Source organism: Halichoerus grypus, chromosome 4 (assembly GCF_964656455.1).
Source record: "Halichoerus grypus chromosome 4, mHalGry1.hap1.1, whole genome shotgun sequence".
NCBI lineage: Eukaryota > Metazoa > Chordata > Mammalia > Carnivora > Phocidae > Halichoerus > Halichoerus grypus.
The window spans coordinates 92,215,879-92,237,273 of record NC_135715.1 but is presented as its reverse complement, the minus strand read 5'-3'; the positions used below and the strand labels follow the sequence as shown (position 1 = coordinate 92,237,273).

At 39.4% G+C, this 21,395-nt stretch overlaps 1 protein-coding gene across 1 annotated transcript in view; it reads right to left on the bottom strand.

Moving 5' to 3' along the window:
* CLASP1 (cytoplasmic linker associated protein 1) overlaps positions 1 to 21,395 on the bottom strand; it is a 262,760-nt gene that overhangs the window by 62,850 nt on the left and 178,515 nt on the right. The window contains exons 23-27 of the mRNA XM_078070663.1: positions 19,576 to 19,743; positions 5,740 to 5,843; positions 3,817 to 3,840; positions 2,244 to 2,488; positions 380 to 443 (exon numbers count right to left, since the gene is read on the bottom strand). Coding sequence (XP_077926789.1) covers positions 380 to 443; positions 2,244 to 2,488; positions 3,817 to 3,840; positions 5,740 to 5,843; positions 19,576 to 19,743 — 605 coding nt within the window. The remainder of the gene's footprint in view (positions 1 to 379; positions 444 to 2,243; positions 2,489 to 3,816; positions 3,841 to 5,739; positions 5,844 to 19,575; positions 19,744 to 21,395) is intronic.

Genomic DNA, 21,395 nt, shown 5'->3' with positions numbered 1-21,395 from the left:
CTTGATTATCTTCTTCATTTCTGTTAAGTTAAGAAAAAAAAGGCATTGCATTAGAATATGATGTTTAATTCTAGCACCTAGCCCACTGTTCGGCTAATAGGAAGTACCCCAAAGCACCCGAATATGACTACATCTTATTCTTTCCGTTAACTCTTAAAACAAATTTTATTTAGTTTATTTAGCTCCAAGTTTTATGGACATGTGAAGATCCCAAGAAGTCTTTTTTAAAAGATATAACATAAACTACTGCTGAAGCTGGTGTTATATCTGTAAGGTCTAAACTGCGCTATGGGGAATTCTCTCTCACTCTTAAGTAGTATATTATACAGCTCACGTGGGCATGCGGGGGGGCGTCGGCAGGCACGAGTCCCAGACTTACCTTGCTGTGAGGGTCAGCAAACATTCGGGTGAAGATCTCACACAATCTTTTCAATTCTACTCGACTAGAGGGAATAAAATGGAAATAAATGAATTTAGAATTTAATGAGTCAACACTGAGATTAGTGACAGCTTTTTTAAAGCTTTTTTCATAAACGAATCATTTTATTTAAAAATTCATGATGAAATTAAGCAGAAATATAAAACCATGACAGTTTGACTCTCAACTTAAAATGAGGCAACTGAATCTCAGAGAGTGATTACCAAAGTTCGCACACATGGGAGTGGCAAAGCCCTGAGCTAAATCCCCGCTCATTTCATTTGAGGTCTTCCACCTGCCACAGATGAAAGGCAATGGGATAAAGTGTAGGAAAAGCATGTGCTTTGGGGTGAGACGGACCTGGATTTTAATCTCAGTTTTGCTACCAAGTACTCGGATGTCTTTAGATCTGTATCAAATAAATGGCCACAGGGAGCTTTAAAGGAGGAAACGCTGCCATTCCTACAACTGCTGAGACCAAGCAAACATTCATTTCCCGTTAGTGCCCTTTTGCCTTTTCTGACCCTTACCTATACTACTGAGTCCCATTTTTCATTCAAGGCTTGAATAAGCATCATCATCTCTTCCCTAAATTACCCTTGAGTAATCCCCCCTTCATACAGATGAAGACAGTTGGTTCGATGATCCTTTAACATTATTAACAACGCGATCTAGTTAGACCAATGCCAATCAACAGATTTCTAGAGATTCTTCAATGGATACTTGGTGAACACTAAAAATCAAGAAACCAGGATCTCCAGAATTAAGCAGATTCTTGAGGAATAATCATCTCAACAAACCATCCTCATTTTTTTTTTTTAATCCTCATTTTGTTTTCGACAGCTCACTAGAGCATTAGAGGCTATGTGCATTTCAGAAAGCATATGACAAAACTTCTCAAGACCTCTCGGGGTGGGGAATGGCACGTAACAGATACGAACATGGCAGGGTGGAGTCGGACAGACCGGATGGGCACACTTACAGCACAGGGATCCACTAGTCAAGGTTCACTTAGCTGTGCAGAGCCTATCCGTGATCATAAACTTACCCACTCTCACAAGTTATCTTAGAAAAAACCTCCAAAGAACATCATACCTGTATTTCAGGGATTCTAACTTGCCCAATTTTTCACATTTTAACATCTCTGTAATTTAGAGATTCATCTTATAATCAAAGACATATTAGTACTGCCATGGTTTAATAAGCAGCATTTCTTCTTAGAGGGATGTAAAATAGCAGTGTGTCAAAGGTGCCTCAGATTTGATGAAATATGGTATAAACATATACTTTTATGGTATGTGCGATACATGCTCATTTTAGAAAATTTGTGAGATATAGAAACAAGGAAAAAAGCAAAATAATCAACTCTAGTAATAATGCTGGTACTACTTTAAAATACTCCATTTTAGTATGTCGTTACTATGCACATTTATAAGCTATATGTATGCATATATTACAAAATTTTAGGCTGAGACTGCTATGATTTTACCCACTACTCCAAAGTATAATGAACCATTCCAACCAGCAGAGTTATTTTTTACCTAACTTGCAAACTGTATCAAGACTTCTCAAATAACACCTAGCAGATAAATATGAACTGTAACGGAACCAAATGTTTTATAAACCTAATAGAGTATTTGTCAGATATTTCAAAGTCCTTGGAAGGCAAAGACCATGTCTTAGTCATCTTAGCACCCGCAGTGCCTGCCCCTGCGCCAGGAACTCTGTGAGGACTCCCTGAATGACAGGGAACCCCCTTAAACCACTGCTGAGTGTAATATGGGACTTAAAACTTGGCTTACAACCTTGGCCTCCTTGTCCTCACCTCAGTGTTCTTTGGCTCTTCAGTAAGTTCTGCAGGCCTAGAAGCCCTTCTTTCCTTTCTGACCAGTTGGAACTGGCACAGTGGTTGAGAACTTCTGCTACGTCCTCAGTCTGCCGCAGATAATGGGGAATGCCACCATTCCTGGAGCCGTACGAGCGCTCAGAGCAAACACTCGAGGCATCACTGTTGGCGTCATCATCCGAATACATCCCATACGGCTCGTACCTCCTCCTCACAGGCTTCTTCTGTCAGATCCAACGAAGGTGGGGGTGATGGAGGAAGACATGGGAAGGTGAAATGACCATGAGTCACACCACACAAAATCAACAACAGAGTTAAAGGTAAAAAGATACGAACGCACACATACACGCACGCACGCACCACACTTTCTTGTGCTCACAGATCAGGGAAATAAAAACAGAAAAGCAGACATCCAGTCGGGATAGTAAGTAACAGGCAGAGCGGTCCATTAGCAGAGACGGAAGTGTGTGGTCTCTAGGACGGTGTGTGGACTTCGCAGTGGGGCAGACTCAGGTGGTAGTCTTGCCGCCACTGACTGGCTGAGGAACTTCAGACAGCTCCTCACCTTCCTGCTTCGCTTTCCTCATCTTTGAAATGACAAGAATGCTACCTCCCACACGCCTGCTAGGAGCATGTGTGAACTAACCTGGCTCAGCCCCTGCCACCCTGCAGGTATGCGCCCCCACTGGGCCCTTCGCAAACAGAAGCAATCTATCATGGGCAGGGTCTGTGGGAAAATTTGTTGGCATATCCATGCTTCCTCAAGAAAGCCTGAAACTGAAATGTCAGGGACAGAGTAGCCCAAGTAAAAGGATGCTTAAATTATCTGAACACAAATAGGCTTCCTGCAGACCCTTCACTCGTTGCTCTTACCCTGAATACAAAACTGTAAGTTAAACCCATAAATAATATAGCAACAGCTATTAAACTGATAAAATACAATTTTCCCTAAAAGAAAAAAAAAGTTAATTGGCTGAAACCATACAAATGCAATTTTCTTTTGTCTTTCTTTTTTTTTCTTTCACAAACGTAATTTTCTAATAATGTATGGCTTGTCCATCCACCATAACTTGCTCGGGACAGTTCTGCCTTATGCCTCTTGTCCCAGCAGAGTTATGAGTAAGTAGCACCCCCTTTCACTTTCAGAAGTATCCTTGTTAGAATGATAAATTATAGGATCATCTTATATAATATATATATACACATATATACAAACAAACTAGATTTATAAAATAAGAAAAATGTTGAATATATCCATTCAAGAAATAGTAATGACATTGAGAGTAGACACAGACTGGGTTAATAAAATAAAACACTGATAGAAGGAGCAGAGCCTGAGATTCAAAAAAAAAAAAAACCACTAACTAAAACAGATGAGAGAGGAGACTGATTCCATCGCTAACAACAGCTTCACTAGACTCGACAAAATCATAATTGAGACCAGAATTTCTAATTACACTACATGCTTTGTTGCTTTCACTAGCCCCTAAAGGAAATATACTCGCAACAGAAAAAAATGAAGTTGTAAAACAAAAGTTAAAAGCACTGGTACCTTGCTCCTGGAGTCTCCTAACAGCTGTAGGCAGGAAAATATTGAAGGATGGGAAAAAAGCATAGAGAATTATGTCAGAAGCATATGTGGGGATTGTTCTTGCAACAAAAGTGTACAGCAAAACATATCTTAGCAAACCAAAAATATAGGTTAGCAAGCGATTCATATCAAGTGAATAATAACAAAGAACGCTTTCACAATGGCATTACCTAGCCCTTCCTACACCTCCTAGAAACGCCTTCCAGTACTCGCTACACTTCTTGCTATGCTAAAACTCTTCCCACGTCACCGAGGTACATCCCGAAAGTCACCGTTAATTCTCCTGTCTGTTCCTACGCTAGATTCTGTCTGCCCCTGGGGCTTCTACCCTGGGAGGCAAACACTATGTACCATTCTTGCGCTCTCTCTTCTGCAGCAGGTCACTCGGGGAGGCCAAGCAGTTTGGACAAAGAGTAATAAGGGCAGCCTGAGTGGACCGAGAGCTAGAGCTCAGAGAAAAGCCCGAGTCAAGGAAAGCCCAAGCTCAAGTTCTCAAGTCCGACTCTGCCTCCTAGAACTTTGTGCACAGTCCCTTGGGCGGTTCTTTAAAGAATGAGGGAACTCCCCCATCTTAACTGGAAGTCCCATTTAACTAAGGGTTTTGCACATCCATCATTTCCCACCCCTCTGACCTCCTAATGGGGTCTCTGAATAAATAAGAGACAGATTCTCAGTGCTGCAGCTTGGAAGGAAAAATAGCTTCACAGAGTTCCGTTCCAGCTCATGACTCTGAAGTCAAAGCCATGGTTAGAGCAATTATCCTGAACTCCAGTACCTGCCAGGAAAAAAAGCCCTTCTACACAGAAGGCTGATGAATAGAGCTGGCCAGGCAGCCCTTGCTTACAGGAAAAGCATCAGGAGAGTGGCAAACTGCTTGCTCACAGTCGCTTGTCAAAGAAATCTGACTGAGCAAGAATAAATGAGGGCGACACAGGATGGGATGAAAGTGAGAATCCCTGTTAGCCACAGACTGTGACATTTTGATCAGATGAAAAACAGGGCTGGGTTTAAAACTTCTGGGTCTGAAAGCAGGATGTTATAATACGTTTTTCCTCACAGAGACAATATATCTTAAAACAGCACAAGCAAGGCAAAAGATCAGACAGTTCTAAAGGGGATCTATTTTAAATGCTGAGCACATCAACCAGAATATGCTAGAGGCAGTGTCACTACCAGCTGAAATACATCTTTAAAAAGCAATCTGACCACAAATTGAAGGACCTCTAATCACTTTATATACATATTTTTAAGATATTCCATTATAATGAGGCAAAAACATATTCCACCAGTGCTTTATATCCTCAGACTTCACTGGCATTAAAATTTAGGAGTTTCCTTAAATAAGGACTCATTTTTAAAGACAAACAAACAAAGGTAAAATCGCATGGAACTACTAGTGTGGTCATGGAATCAGTGCGAGATTTCAAACAACAAACTCTGTTACCTACTATTATAATGATATGTTTAGGCTATGCCATTAGAACCTGTAAAGCAATAGAAGCAGGAGAATGAAAAAAGGAAACGCTGGGGGAAAAAAAAAAAAAAAATGGAGAAAAAGGGAAAAAAAAAAAAAAAGAAGCCCAATGCCATCAGAGAAGCCCAATGCCATCAGAGAAGCCCAATGCCATCAAAACTTCCTTGATACTGAGGAGCACAGAACGAACACCTGACGCGAGTATTTTTTGTATAGGGCCAATTTTCACTTATGTACAGGGATAGAAGTTTAAAGAGAAAGTGATAATAATATCAGTTTACCCAGTATTTACACAATTTTACAGAGTGCCCAGGGTGATTTAGTACCCTGATTTGGAGGCGATTTTCTGGTAGGACAGAGAAAACCGTGGCTGAGTAAGTCAAAGAGACTGCACACACTGCGACTCTTACCAAAGCATCGGCAACAGCAGCTTCCAGGTCTGTACTTGTGCTCAAAACTCGCATGGCATTCACAGAGCCAGGTATTCTTCCTGCCTGGCCAAGCCCAAACCGGTCTATTTAAGAAAAACAAAACCGAAAGATATGTCACTTTAATTCAAATTTTCTCAATTCTTTGCAAGGGCTCCTGCCTCTTCCCACCTACTGGACAGAGGCACTGGAAAGTCTCTAGCCAATCGGAACTACCCCTCACTTACAGTTCTAACTAGACTTGTTTACCGGCGGCAGAGGTGAGGTTGTTCCATATTTAATACTGTCGTGCCACAAAGCATCCTAACAACTGAAATGGCTCTTTAATGTTTTATTTTTGTAAAGTGTTGAGACATGGGAGAGAGAGAGGGGAACTTATTATAGAAGTGAGCTGGGCTGTGGGCGGAGTTTTTTAATCTATTTAGTGTTCCCTCTGGAGCAAAGTTGGCCCTGATGTTTGGTCAAACTGATTAGAAAGCTTCACGGTTTGACAACAGAGTTCTAATGCAATGTGTAATAAAAAGTTAAAATTTGAAACAAATGCATTCAATTGATCTCTGCAAATTTTCATTAGTGTCACGACTGTTTAACTGTCATTAACTGAGCTCAATTAATTTTTGGCATTTGTTCATGATGCCTGTGTCACCAAAGGTTATTTAAAAATCAGTTTATTAAAATTCTTCAATGATCATCACAAAATGCTAGCATCTTCACTGCAAAACATTAATCATTCAGATAACAGTAGTATACATTTTTCCTGAGTCTCTCAAAGGATTTTCAAATGATAGTCTAAACATGTAACACAATGGGTATGATCCAAAGAATTTAAAATAAATTTCAGCAGTTCAGTAATTTTAAGCCTGTTAAGGATCAAGGACAATGAAGACTAGCTTCTTAAAAGCCCCATTACGTCAGGAGAGCAGCCTTCCTTAAGAAGAGCTGAAGTTAAAGCTGTAACAGTAAAAAGTTCATATAAATTATACTCCCTAAGTGTATCATACTATTTACTGGCAAGCATTTCTTATTTAAAATCCTAATGTATTTAAAAAAACCTTTGAAGAAAAATGTTAAGATAAAAAATGCTTTCTTTTTGTGAACAAGAAAGACACTATTTGGATGAAAAAAAAAAAAACAAAACCCCTCTCTATTAGCCATAATGAAGCATTTAGAATAAAAGGAAAGCTAAATCTGTTTTACGTGAATTGATCTTTCTTATAAAGTGATATATTTAAAACTCTAGATATGTAACAAGAGTTCTTTAGAAAACAAGAACTCTAAAAGTGAGGTGTTACTTAGCTTTTTTAAAATGTCAATTTCAAAAATTACACCTTCCAGCGCCACCGAAAGGGGAAAATATTTAAACACTGCTAACCAAAACGTTATACAGTCATGAATTTTTATAAAGAAACAAAAATTGTATGTTATACTATCCCCTTTTTTAATGCACTTGTTGGTCACACTGTATGTTGTCTTAGCCATTCTGTTTAAAAGATGATTAAATGTGCCATATAAACTAAGAGACCACAAAGCAATTATATCTAGATCTCTCCCCATATATACATATATATATAATCAGTTGACATATGAAACAAGTGTAAATTTGAGTTTTGCTGTGCATATGGTTTTATACATCTTTGCTCAAGTCTTTTTTCCATTAAAAAAGGGTAGATAGTAAGGGATTTATGAGTAACAAAATGAAAATAATTCAGTTGTAAGCCATTTAAAAATTACCCAGCATAAACTTAAATAAAACGGAATCTAAAAAAATTAAAAAAAAAAGTATATCTCATGCCAGCAATTCTTGCTCCAGGGATAATACTGATTTTTTTTTGACAGAAAATTTTTTGACAGAAAATTAAAACTGTAAGAACAATGCAATTATTCTGTGCTTCCCAGATGCGTACAGCTCTGCCATACACAGTGACTGCAGATCACTGGATATATATCAGATCATTTGAATTTCAAATCTGAAGGGGAAATGTTTGTCTGGATCTGAGCAAAGTTACAAGCCTTTTGTTTTCACCAGAGCAAAGTCTGTTCTACACTCACTGCTCTGATGTTATGATGAAGCTCCATTTCCCAAGAGATGGATACGTGTGACTGTGCCCTCAGTCTGGCCCCTGATTTTCAGGGGACTGTACTCTTCAGAGTGTGCATAATAAAAAGCATAGCTCGCTTCGCTTAGAGGAAGAACAGAGAAAATAACTCCATGAATTGGTGACAGCTGTCCCCATCAACAGGCTGTGATTTAATACATAATGCCTTACTCAGGTAAGAAAACTGTAGTTATCATATAAAAATGATGTCAGTTAAATCCAGCAAACTGATGCATCTCGGTATGCTTACTTTTTGCCCCGATGGCTGACCGGGGCACTTCTGGTATCGTTAAAGCAGGCTGGGACGGAACATTTGGGGACCACAGGCTGCAAAGGCTACCTGCCGCCTGACCTGATTACCTGAATCGTGACCTTGTTTTTCCGTAAAAGTTTTAGGACAAATATTTATACATATGAAATCATGCATGCTAGGACTTGGAACATTTAGTAACTAAACAGTTCCTCCAAGTAATCAGAACTTGACACTAATAATTAACATCAGTAATCAACACTTTTTGGGAGCAAAGCCTTTGTGAAATGAAAGACTGTCGGGGGACCTCCATCCCCTCTTTCCCCACAGGGACTTTTCGGGATACCTATTTCCGGTGACTGTTCTCCTATTTCGGGAGGGAGTCAAAAGAGGGGTAGAGGCCCCTCCCCGTGTTTTTGTTTGTTTTGTTTTCACATAAACATGAACACTGGAGAAATGATGTTGTCAAACAGGCTATAAAGCATCTACGGCCTATTAACAGAACCATAAACATTCAACAACTTAAAAAAATCAAAGCACGTTGGGGAAAACAAATATGAAGGGCGGACATGCCAAGTGCTAGCCGACACTGATGAAAACAAATGCGAAAATGGGTGCGAAACTGGAACATATGAAGAAGCCAAGGCATGCAGTGAGCACTTGTTCACCTGACTGCCCAACAGTTTCAGCAGTGGAGAGGGCACTAGTGGACCTGGAATGACGTCGAGAGGCTGCAGGTAAAAGGAACGGCAACACCCACAGGATTAACACAGAAGTACCCCAGACAGGAAATGCCACAGTCCAAAGGGAACACACAGACTGCTCCCAACAAGGCCATGTTTTCTCGTGAAAGGAAATGATGCTGGAGATGAATGGAGAGCAAGTGCCAATCCCCAAACTCTACGGCAGCCTGCTGGCTCTCACAGGGCTAGCACACACACACAGGCACAACAAAGGCACTCTTTGCGGTGTTCCTAGGCACCAGCTGAGCTCAGACTCCAGGTTTATATTCACGCCACGAAGCCTCAATGAGCCGTTAATGGAGATATGCAACATGAAGGACATCAGGAGTCACAGAGCGCCGTCTATATACCGAGTGGAACAGCAGGAGAATGGATTATTTACTCAGCTCACGAGATGCCTCATCGGTACGTGATGCATATGCAACCATGCACCAAAAACAAAAGCATAGAACTTCGTCATGTTATCTGGAAATAGGATGAAATCACGAGAAAGGGGCTCAACAAATGAAATTCCGTGTTCCCCCAAATTTTTGCTCTACTGTTGCACGGATACCCTAATTATCAATGAACTTATTGTTGAACTGCTGGAGACTGAATTGTAACAGGCTTAAGGAGCTTCCCTGGCGAGGCATTTGCAGTACTCTGGTTACGAGCAACCACTCTGTAATGCAGCTGAGGGCAAATCCTGGTGTGATCACAACCAGCTGGAGGACCTGAGGCCAAGCGCTACATCTGTGTCTCAGTTTCCTCGGCTGGAAATGGTGCTAAAAGTGGTACGTACCTCTTGGGAGTGGAGAGAGTTGCAAGAGCTCAGACACAGAGCACTTAAAGCAGTGCCGGGCACTGAGTAAATGGTGGGAGCAACAGGAGTAGTGCTGCTGGTGCTGGCGGTGGCCGTGACGGTTACCAGTCAACGCCAGTTTACAGGTCTACGTCAGATATTACTGTATTAGCAAGTATTCATAATATGCATATTAATTCAGCAATCTGAGGAACTCCGTGCTAAACTCCGTCCGCACAGAGAATTACTTTCAGAAAGAACCGTAAAATAGGCTTTGGTTCAAAATATGAACTTATTGAGCAGAGTGCCATGCAACATATGGCTTTTCCTTACCTCCGGAAAAAAACCCAAAAGACTGTGTGCTTATATTCATTACTCTGAAAAGAACATGGTGGTCGTACCAGGGAAAATTCACAAGGTTTAACAAAGTAATAGCAAGCAGTGCTACTTTTCACCCACGCTACTAGAGTGCAGTATCCTGTACACGTGAACACTTTGATTTCGTCAGAAAATACCAGAACCTCAAACTCTTCAATATAACTTTTTTTAAGATTGTTTTTAAGGTAATCTCTACACCCAAGGGGGCTCAAACTCACGACCCCAAGATCAAGAGTCACATGCTCTACCGACTGAGCCAGCCAGGCGCCCCTATAATTTTATTTTTTCAAGCTCACGTCACTTTATGAAAATGCACATATCTGGAGTATAAGTGGTATTAAATAGCAAAGGTTACCTGGTCGACAAAGACAAATTTTTACCAGCTTGCAAAAGGAAAATTTCTAACTCCTCAAGATGCACACAAATAAATTGGCAATCTCTAAAACAGATATAAAATAATTGCTTTCCTTACAGAAGGAAGTTGGCAAAACACATTTTAAGACTGAAGCATACCATTTACTGTACAACGTATCAGCACCATATCCTAGTTTAAACTGAAAATAGCTTTTAAGCAATACCTGATGGTTTCTTATAAAGTCGTTCCCTGGTTCTGTTTCAACAGACTATTCTACAGTAAATCTGTCATGTAATGAGTCCTTTGTCATGTTCTCAAGTGAACATCCATCAGTGGAATCCAAGGTGGACCCAGTTATGTCAAAGCCTGATTTACAGCAGAGCCCTTACTTTCACTTAGAAGTTGTCACTGTAACCAGCATATACATATGCATACCATGGAAATGGTCCAAAATAACTTTGTAATAAAAACGCGAACATAAAACCAATATATAATCACCAAAACATAATTATTTCCACACACCCCCCCCCCTTATTTCAAACTGAAGGTTGGCTATATAAATTGATCTGAAGGGCCACTAATACAAAATCTCACTAATTTATAGAAGGGGTGGGAAACAATTATTAAAGTGAATGAGAAGAAGGAGAAAACTTCACATTGTCTGAAGGGCACAGCAAGTTACCCTGGGAACCACCTTTAGGGACGCATCTATGAATTCCTGGGTCCTAACTCCAAACCTGGAAATCATAATTGAGAAACATAGCTAGACACTTTCTCTGTGCTTAAGCCTGGAGAGAAAGCATTTAATACATTTCAGAGGAACAAATGAAAGACACTAAATTATCAAAACTTTCAAATGAGGCAGGGAAGCAGCCAAGCTTTGAAGTCAGGCTGGATTCAAAACCTCGCTCCACCATCTAGCTGTGTGACCTTGAGAAAGTGGCTTACTCTCCCTACGTCTCTGTTCCGTCATCCATAAAAAAAAGGATGACAGTAACACCTGTCCCAGAGGGCAAACAGGAGCCATGAGGGGCTGCACCTGCTCAGAATGGTGCTGGTATGCACAAGCACTGCTCTTGTTCTCATTGGATAAAAGTCTTATGGACAGATTTAACCCAAGGAGGCAAAGGGGGCATGGCATAAAAATTCAGCTGAGAAGATGTTAACTATGGCCCTGACCACAACAAAAGACGTGTGCTGATGCTAGTTTGTTAGGAAGGGGAAATATCTGTATCCACATCTTCTGCCCTGGTAGGAGCGATTGTGCATTTCAACATTCTGGGTTGTCACCAAGAAAGACATGTATGCAGATCCATTTCGCCAAAGAAAGTGAAAACCAGACTAGATCACTCAAGTACTCGGGGTTCAATTAGGAGCTCAAGAGTTCAGCACACCTTGCCCGGTCCGCTGACCACATGCTGGATTCCAGAAGCTGCTTCCATGGACAATAACAAAAATACCCGTACATATATGAAATAAAAACACGGACTTGCCTAAGAGACCAAATAACCAATAAATAGATTGAATCGTTCACTTATATAACAGGTTGTTTAGAAGGTCAGCAAGGATGCAGAGATATACAGCCTTAAGGAAAAATCACCAGTTCATTTGGAAAAAAAAAAAAATCATCATTGCCACCCAATTCGTTGAGAATTCTGTTCTGATGCTTCAGATTGCCGTGGAATAGCTGATGTGTACGAGGTAAGTCGCCCCACTTGGGATCTCATGGTCATCAGGTAGACTAAGTCAAGGGACTCATCTGGCATGGCTTTAACTGCATACAGGACAGCAGGTCATAAGGAAGTATATCCAGATTTTGATTATTGATACTGATGGGATAAAAGGATATTAGGAAGAAGTGTATGACACTAGGAGCAGAGAGAGGCAAATATTAAGACTATGTGTTTCTGATCCATCATCCACTTTCTGGAGTGACATTTTTATATTTGAAAGACCCAGTTACATAATTAGAGTCAAAATAACAGACTGCTGCAGACCATAATTCCATATAACAACTTCAGACCTAGGCCTAACATTCTAAAATGATTTCCACCTGCTATGCTTATCAAAAGGAAAACAGACAGTTTTACAGCAAAATGGCAAAGAACTGAAACACAATTACTGGAGAATACAAAATATTTTTTTGTGAAAAGTGTGTGGTCTTTCTAAAGGTCTCTAGGGATTAATAATTTGCACGACGAGGTATATATCCATTTTAGACTATTCAAACTAAAAAGAAAAGGCAAACACGATATTCCATAAAGGAAATAGGTTTCTCTGTCGGTTTTTCTTGAATCCTAAAAACTGTGAAAATATAAACTCTGGCTATAAGAGAGACTGAGGTTGGTGGATGAGCAACCCAAATGGCACCTGGCTGGTGACCTGAGATATGGTACTAATACCACCTTATGGCGACCAAATACCATAAATTTCTGCCCTGGGAGGGCATCGGGTCACAGCCTTTAAATAGCCTATGGAGCCCAGGAAGAATGAAAATACCTGATTAGTTAACAATAAACATTGTAAAGTCATGCATTGTGCTGTGCACCTCAGCGGCTTATCAAAAAGCTACTTTGGGCTTGCTTTAGGAGGAAGCATTGAAATGACTCACTTAACAAAAAAGCATGGCTAATACCTTCATCCATGCAGCTTTTTAATGTTATCACCCCTCAACTGAGCACATTTCATGTCGTAGACATTATCACGATTTTATTTTTCTCCACCTTTGAACTGAATCACGTAGGGCCTGACCTAGGGTACAATTTAAAACCAATTGTTGAAATTCAACGACAAAAGATACACTTGGCATTCGCTCTACTTTTAAGAAGCAATTCACTGTCACTGAGCGTCCCCTTATGTTAGAAGTGACCACGCAGATGGGCTTGCCGGCCAGCAAGTGGTCACAAATGGCGACGGCACAGAGTGAAGTGGTGTTTTTTTCCTCCAATATATAAAAATTGGAAATGGCCAAACTTGAAGCATGCAGAGGGGGGAGGGGACAACAGAGGGTAACTAAGGAAGAGGAAAGAGAGAAGAAAGGATCACAAGGACAGCAGAGGAGGGAGAGCAGGTCATTCCACCTGGCAGTGTGTGGGACAAGCATTTGGAGCAGGGCAAGGAACTGCTCCGAGAGCCAGTGCCTACGTGTACTCACCGAGTGGAGGAAAGCCCCGAGCGGGGCTCGTATCGCGGCTGCTCTCACAGCTGGTATTACGGCTGCACCCCTGACTCATGCTGGGTCGAGGGATACGGCTGCTCCGTGCTAGTGTGCAGCATGAGGGGTTTCAGAGAAGGTGAAGAAGTTTAATGAAGACAGAAAAACTCACAAAACGTCAGTTACATTCCGTTAACGTAATCATGACATTGTCCGCGCTGGGGGAGGGGGCGCGGGTGCATCGTGAATGACTATCCCTGCCGAGGCCTCACGGACTGGCATGCTGACAACAGGAGAGGGCCTGCATAAAAACTCGACTGTGCTCAAGGTTTCGGAAAGCTGTGGGTTTTTGTATGGAAGCGAAATAATACCTAAGTGTAAGAAATGAAAAGAAAGCTTTCCAAAGAGCAAACTGGCCCCAGTAAATCCAAGATCAAACTCTTTTAGAAAATGATCAGTTTTTATGGCTTTAGCAAACTGGCTCGACAAGATGATAAACGACTAAAGCCATTTTCATATACACTGTGTTGTTAGAAAGATCATTTATTTTGGATTAAAAAACAGAATAAAGGCTCGAAATCCATGAACTTACCTAATTAAAAGAAAGAGGGTTCACTTCTCTCAGCCTGGGCTTCTTTACAAAGAGAAGTTCTAAGGACTGACACAGCTGGAGAACCTGCCCACTTCAAGTAAGTATCTAAACGCTTCAAACATACTTAATTACCTGAACCAACATGTACAGAGAGTTGGGACTGCTTTCCCTTTATTTACTGGTCCCAACAATTCATTCCTGCTTTTTCTGTGGGAATCCAAATAGATCTGCCTGTGGTCCCTACTCAAGCACCTTCACTTTACAGCCTCACACGTGAGTCTGTCAATGGTATGTGGACTGACAAATCCCAATATTCATGTTAAAAGATCCCTCCGCTGACCTAAGAATGGCCAATTACTGTATGATTATCCGTGGGTAACTTTATTATCATGTTACAAAAACACTGAGAAGACAGTGTCACATGACTAGCTTAAGGTCTAACATAACTTGGCCATAAAGCTCAGATAAGACCATGATGCTTTTGTTTTCTAATTTAACTTGAGGAAACAAAGGCACAGTACTGGCAAAATACTCAGAAATGACTCTGCATACTGAACGTGTATAGCCATCTCCATAATAGCTGGTGGGACAATAAATATGTCTGTCTTGAGTAGATCTACTCATTCTGGACCAGACAGAAATGTCTTCCCTGAACATTTTGGAAAAAATAAACTAGATTCACTGATGTAAAATCATTTTACATTTACTATATTGTAATGAGCAGAGCCTACTACTTCAAAGCCAAGGTGGATTTACAGCATGACCAAACTATAACAAGAATGTCTTTCAAACTGGAATCGTGAAATTCCCTGACAAAGAATATGGAAGTGAGAAACCACACCAACTTCCTCCTGTGGTCTCTGCTCAGTGCTAGAGTTACATCAGACCCCACAGTTACATGAGAGATGTCCAAATGCTTAGGTCTGCACTGGCAAGCAAGAAAAAAAATCAAGCGCAGGAATGCAATCTGAGCAATCTGTCAAAATGGGGCTTCACTTCGGATTGTCGAGTAATTTCTAAATTCGCCTTCATTTTGCCACATGACATGAAGGCACTGGGTTTTTGCTCAAACTGGCAGTGACTATATAATCAGCAATTCTTGATAATAATTGTGAACAGCTCCTATGATGAGGGTGCACAGGGGCTAAATTAAAAAATCCTTAAAAAACTAGGGAGCATCCATTGACACCAATATATGAGAAGGTGCCTAGAACCTACAAAGTAATGCGGCTTATCCCTAGAGAATCAATACCACATCTAATTTGTGAAATGACCTCTCCGGTTCCATGCTGACTCACTTGTCCAGCCACGATGCCTCTCCTGTCTCAGCCTCCCCGTAGGAAGGTTGGGAGAGAGAGTCCCTCATTTAAATGAGAAGGGTAGTGTGAGATAAGGTACACATGTGAGTACCTCTGAGTTCCTTGCTGAAAGGCAGACATGAAAATCTTATTTCACTACCCACTCTAAAACAAACAATTGGAAATAATAAAGACAATCCTGATAAGTGTTTCACACATGCACATGCTTAAGTTGAGCATTTTCTTATAGTTCTTGCCTGATCCCTTCTGTCACCCTGCTTCCACTCCCTTCCTTAAAAAATACACATGCTACAGCAATGGGAAATCTCTGCTCTCTCTCGCTGAGCCTGCTTTGTGAAGACAAGAGCATGAAAAGGGATAAGTGGACATGATCTGAAGCAACAATATGCATAATTCTTTTTTTTTTTTTAAGCTTTTATTTATTTATTTGAGAGAGAGTGAGAGGGAGAAGCAGACTCCCTGCTGAGCAGAGAGCCCGATGTGGGACTCGATCCCAGGACTCTAGGATCATGACTTGAGCTGAAGGCAGACGCTTAACCAACTGAGCCACCCAGGTGCCCAACAACATGCATAATTCTTAACAAGGTTTACCCTCCTTAGTATTTCAGCCAGAGAAAGTTTATTCACCCCTTTGTGCTGACTGGCTTCCTTAACATAGGCTAGTAGTAACATACACAAAAAGAATTCTGCTTATGAATTTGTAAACATCTGCCCACAGTTGCCCCACACCACATTAAAGGACATCTAGTGGTGACAGCAACCGTTCAAATGCTGGATAATTTAAAACACGAGAGGAGTAATGGCCACTTTTGATACCACTTCCAAAGACCACTCTATAAAGAGGATTTTAAGTAAGTATATCAATATATGATTTTTATAAAGACTAATGAATTAGATGGTCAAAGCTAAAAAAAAAACAATTATCAAATCAGCCTCTTTATGGAGTGCCAAAACTGACTGTTCTCTATGAGAATATATAATGTGAAGGCAAAACAAAAGAGGAAGAGACGATGAAGACATGCTTGCCTTTTGAACTTTGAAGGCAGTATTCTTCAGTGGTTCTGAAGTCCTATGCTTACAGGAAAGGCTGGGAAGCCTTGAAAACCCATCTGATTGGCTTCATTTCTTGAGAGACACTCTACTTTTATAGTGTTTGGGGGGTAAACCCGACTTCAGCCTTTTAAGGAAGGGATGGATCCTACCAGAACTCACATCAAAAGCAAAAGTACAAGAGGAATAAGGAGCACTACCATGAAACATCTCTACAGTCTGGACATTTTCATGTTGTAGTCTTGCACACAGTAGTCTAATTTAACAGGTGACACTGATTACTGTTAATTTTTGCTTCTTTCAAAATATTTTGACCAGAAAATCTGAAAACAGGATGTAAGCTGCCAAAAATAAAAATTTTTATAGCCTTTTCAAGAGATGAGTGGAAGAAAGAAACTAAAGGCAAATTTTCAAAATATAACTGCTATAGGTATTAGCTATTTATACTTTATTATTCATCAAAAACAGAATAAAACCCCAAAATGAAACAATTTACAATCTATTCTGTTTGGCTGAACAGTTTATGAAGGAATAAACTGCCAAGAAAAAAGAGAGTAGCAGGGTTTTATTTTGTTTCTTGGTTATACAACAGGAATTATATCCTGTTTTGCTTAAGAAACCTTAAATGCTAAAGAAGAAGAGCTTTGGTGTCATTTTTATTACAGATGAGGCACAGCTGAACCAAACATAATTTGTAGGTAATTTGCAGAATTAATTCTCAGTGCAAATTCCAAGCCTAGCTTAGCAATGATTAAAACTATTAATTGGTTTGGGACAAAAGAAAATACTCTTAAAAGACGCTTACCCCTTTTTCGAATACTTACATTTCAAGTTGCTATACAATGAACCAAATGTTTATAAACATTTTGGTATATACAGGCATATACGCAGTATCTACTAAATGATCACAACAATGGACAATCTACTGCTAAAGATGCTATGTATCTGACACCCTATAAAATGGAATCTCTCAGCAGTACTATAGAAAGAAGTGGAAAGATGTACTTGATTCATTTATCTATCTTTATATCTGTGTGTATTCTCACCATGTGCAGAAATTTAAATATCGTCTTTAATCAGAATTGTATGTATGACCTCAAAGCTTTACACATAACTGATCCCCTTAATGAGCATCAAGGAAATAACTTTGTCCAAAATACTGTTTCAAATAAGAATTCTCTGGAAGAGAACAGGTTCCTATTTAGTTTTTACTGATGGATGATGTTTCATAGTACCTCGTAAAAGCTTAATAAATGCTGTCTTTTCAACTATCCACAACACAAACTTCCTAGTTAAAACCATGGAATACCAGGTCCTAGAGTTATGTTAGTCAACCTAGAGCAGTTTCTTTCCCAATTTCAAGAAAAAGGTAAAAATGGCAACTTTAATAATATAAAAAGTCAAATCCCAAAAAAGAAAGAATTTTTAAAAGTATGAAACTAATCTGGATCACCAAGAGACTTCCTATACATTTAGCTAACTACCAAAAAGGGACAGCCAAAACCTCATGACTAAATACGAAATCAAATGCATTTTCCAAACAAAACTAGATCCAAACAGACATATGTTACAGCCTCAAATCTGAAGTTTAGACATTCTCGTCATGATACTTTCCCTGGTGTATCCACATAACTTGTTATCGCTGGATCCAAATAACTTGTCAGCTCAGGGACCACGCTACGTAATGCCAACAGCAAGTTGGGATCATGTAGAAATTTCTCACTTGCTTTGGAAATGTTAGTCAAACCAATGCCTATTCATTCTACCTCTTAAATATGTCCCCGCTCGCCGCCTTCTCGTAGCTCAGGTGGCCTTGGAGGGCTTTTAGAAGCGGCACCCTCTCAGTCCCACTGCCCTCCTCTCCCACCTCACCCTGACAAACTTCCTTTGCTGCAGCTCAATGAATTACCTGTGGTTCCCATAGCACATTATGCTTCCTCCCATCTGTTTCTGAACACACTCCTCTCTGCCCTAGAACACCTTTCTCCTCTTCTCCCCACCCTGCCTAAGCCTACCTTACACATCATCAAAAATGGACCTATTCTGGCAAGCCTCCCCTCTCCCAGTCCTTCCAGATTTCTCTCTTGGGCGGACTGGGGTAGGCAAGGGACCTAAGACACTCCTTTCCTATGGTCCCAGAGCATTATATCACAGTATCTGTCATACTATCTTACATTTCCACCCCTAAGACCACAAGCTCTTTGAAAATCAGAAGCTGTATCTGTTTTATCTTCTGATCCTAAGGTTTAACAAAGTGCCTGTGCATCACAGGAAACATTCAAGTAAAGCTGTTAACAAGATAAATAAATGAGAAAGAAAAGCCAACAGGACTTACGAATATAGTAGTACTCTGATTTTACATTAATAGATTTTTACCCTTAGAAAACAGTAAAAATATAAGGAAGAGGATGAACATAGATTTCTCATATTACAAAAGATGTCTTTTATATTAAATAGATTATATAGAAATTAGATTTGAATAGACTAAGCTGCTGAGAGTAATTGATATAATTCTACACACTATCACAAAGAAACTAAATACTACAACACAAAAATATTATATATTTGGTTTTCATTTGTTCCTAGTTTTCATGTTTGAACAATACTATGTCAAAAGTAACTATACACATTCTTTGACCATAAGTTCCACCAATTATGTTAGAGAGGATCAAAATCAAAATATACGTGGACCCTACAAATTGCTTTTGAAAATATATATAGACTAACAGCTACTTAGCGCTAATCCATGAAAGAAAGATGAAAAGCAACATTGCTCCTAATTGTGAAGAGGACAATCCTGCCCACTCCCCCCAATTCTAACATTTTGTTAAATGGCTCTAAAACACAAAAGCCCACAGTGACATTAATTCTTTTCCGTCAATCTGAATGGTGAGGCCCATGTATTTTTTGGTTGTGATTCAAACCTGAACATGCCATAATCTGTAAAAAGCACAAATCAGAATGTCTTTTAACACAGGCAAAATGACATCCTCAGTTCAAAAGTAGATCTCTATTTCCAACATTAGACAAAGTCATTACATTATAATAAAAATCATGACCAAGTTGGGAATGATGTTTTGAGGTCTTTGAGAATCCTTACCTAATCCTATTCGGTTTGGACTTGTTTCTCGGCTACATCCCTGACTCCTGGGAATCTTGCTTCGTTTTTCTGAAGAGGGAGTCACAGGTGGGCCTCTTGAGGAACCCCCAGCAAGGCCACCATAACCACTTCCCAACAATTTCCCTGGGGAACTTGACCGGCTGCCGGCTAAAAATGAAACAAAACAAAACTGAAGAATTGCTGTAAATCAGGGACTAAACTCTAACAATTTCAGAAGTCAGTAAACACATTATTTGGCTCAAATACTTTTATATAAAAATGGCTTTTTTTGTTGGTGGTAGTACTATTTTTTTTTACATGGAGCATAAAAGAACATCAAATATCATAAAAGAATGTTTATACAAAGAAGAATTATAGGTGGAGTCCTACAAAAATGACAGTAAAATTTCTGATTCAAAGAGCAGGCTGAGTACAAACAGCTCCCTGTTCCACAGCAAATTTTTACAAATAATCACGAAAGTGTTTGTTTATTGTTTCGTTTTTTTATTCTATAAGAGTTGATATGTGAAAAATTTTAAATATAACCACTAGAAGAAGAGAATTAGAAGTTTCTTAAACATTACTGGAAGAAAATAGATCCAAGGACATTCCATTAGTTTAACAAATGGAAGAAAAGGAAGCTGGAAGGTAACTAGAAACATGGTAAATAAAAAATCACAAAATAAAATGGTAGGAATAAACTCAAACATATCACTAATCATAATAAATGTGGCTGGATTAATTTCATCTATTAAAAGACAGAGATTCTTGGATTGGCTTTTAAAAAAATGAAACTCAACTGAATGTTGTTTATAAGAAATAAACAACATACCTAATACAAAACAATACAACAGAGTGAAACAGCATTAAAAAAAGGACAAAGGATATCTCATATTGATAAAAGAATCATAGTCAATGAAGACATAATAACCACGAACGTTTATGCTCCAAGTAACACAGCCTTGAAATATAAAACATAAAACTGATAAAAATATAGGGAGAAATTCAGAAGGTCATAATTATTAATGCACCTCTAAGAAAAAAAAAAACTAAAGAAACTAATAACTAATATACCTCTGAAATTGACAGAGCAGTCAAAATTATACAGATATGCATAAACACACGTCCCACATACACACACATGTACAACAAACAGAAGACATTCTTTTCACTTTTCCACACATATTACAAAAACCGACTATGTACTAAGTTTCAAAGGAAATCTCAGAAATCTACAAAAATAGAAATTACATAGACCACATGCCCTGAGATGTACACAAGAGAATTAGAAATTAAAAACAAATCATACATAGTTAGTAATTTCTATAAATGAGTAAGTGGCTGGATAGCTTTATAACCATTTTTCATGAGGTAACATTCTTTCTTAAAGAAAACTGCAAAATTTTTTTATAAAGATTTTTTTTTTTTTTTTTATTTGACAGTGAGAGATACAGTGAGAGAGGGAACACAAGAAGGGGGGAGGGAGAGGGAGAAGCAGGCTTCCCGCGGAGCAAGGAGCCCAATGTGGGGCTCGATCCCAGGACCCTGGGATCACAACCTGAGCCGAAGGCAGTTGCTTAACGACTGAGCCACCCAGGCGCCCCGAAAACAGCAAAATTTTAAAGATCACATCAATACACCGAAATACACTCTCCTTATTAAGTAGAGAACGCAATAAAATTCTCAAACATAAAGTGCATGTTATTATGTACCAGAAGAGAATGAACCAGAGATAAAAACCCTTAAAATAACACTTAACCTGGAAACACATGCCTACACCTCCATCATTCAAATTAATCATTAAGGTGATCACTCACAAA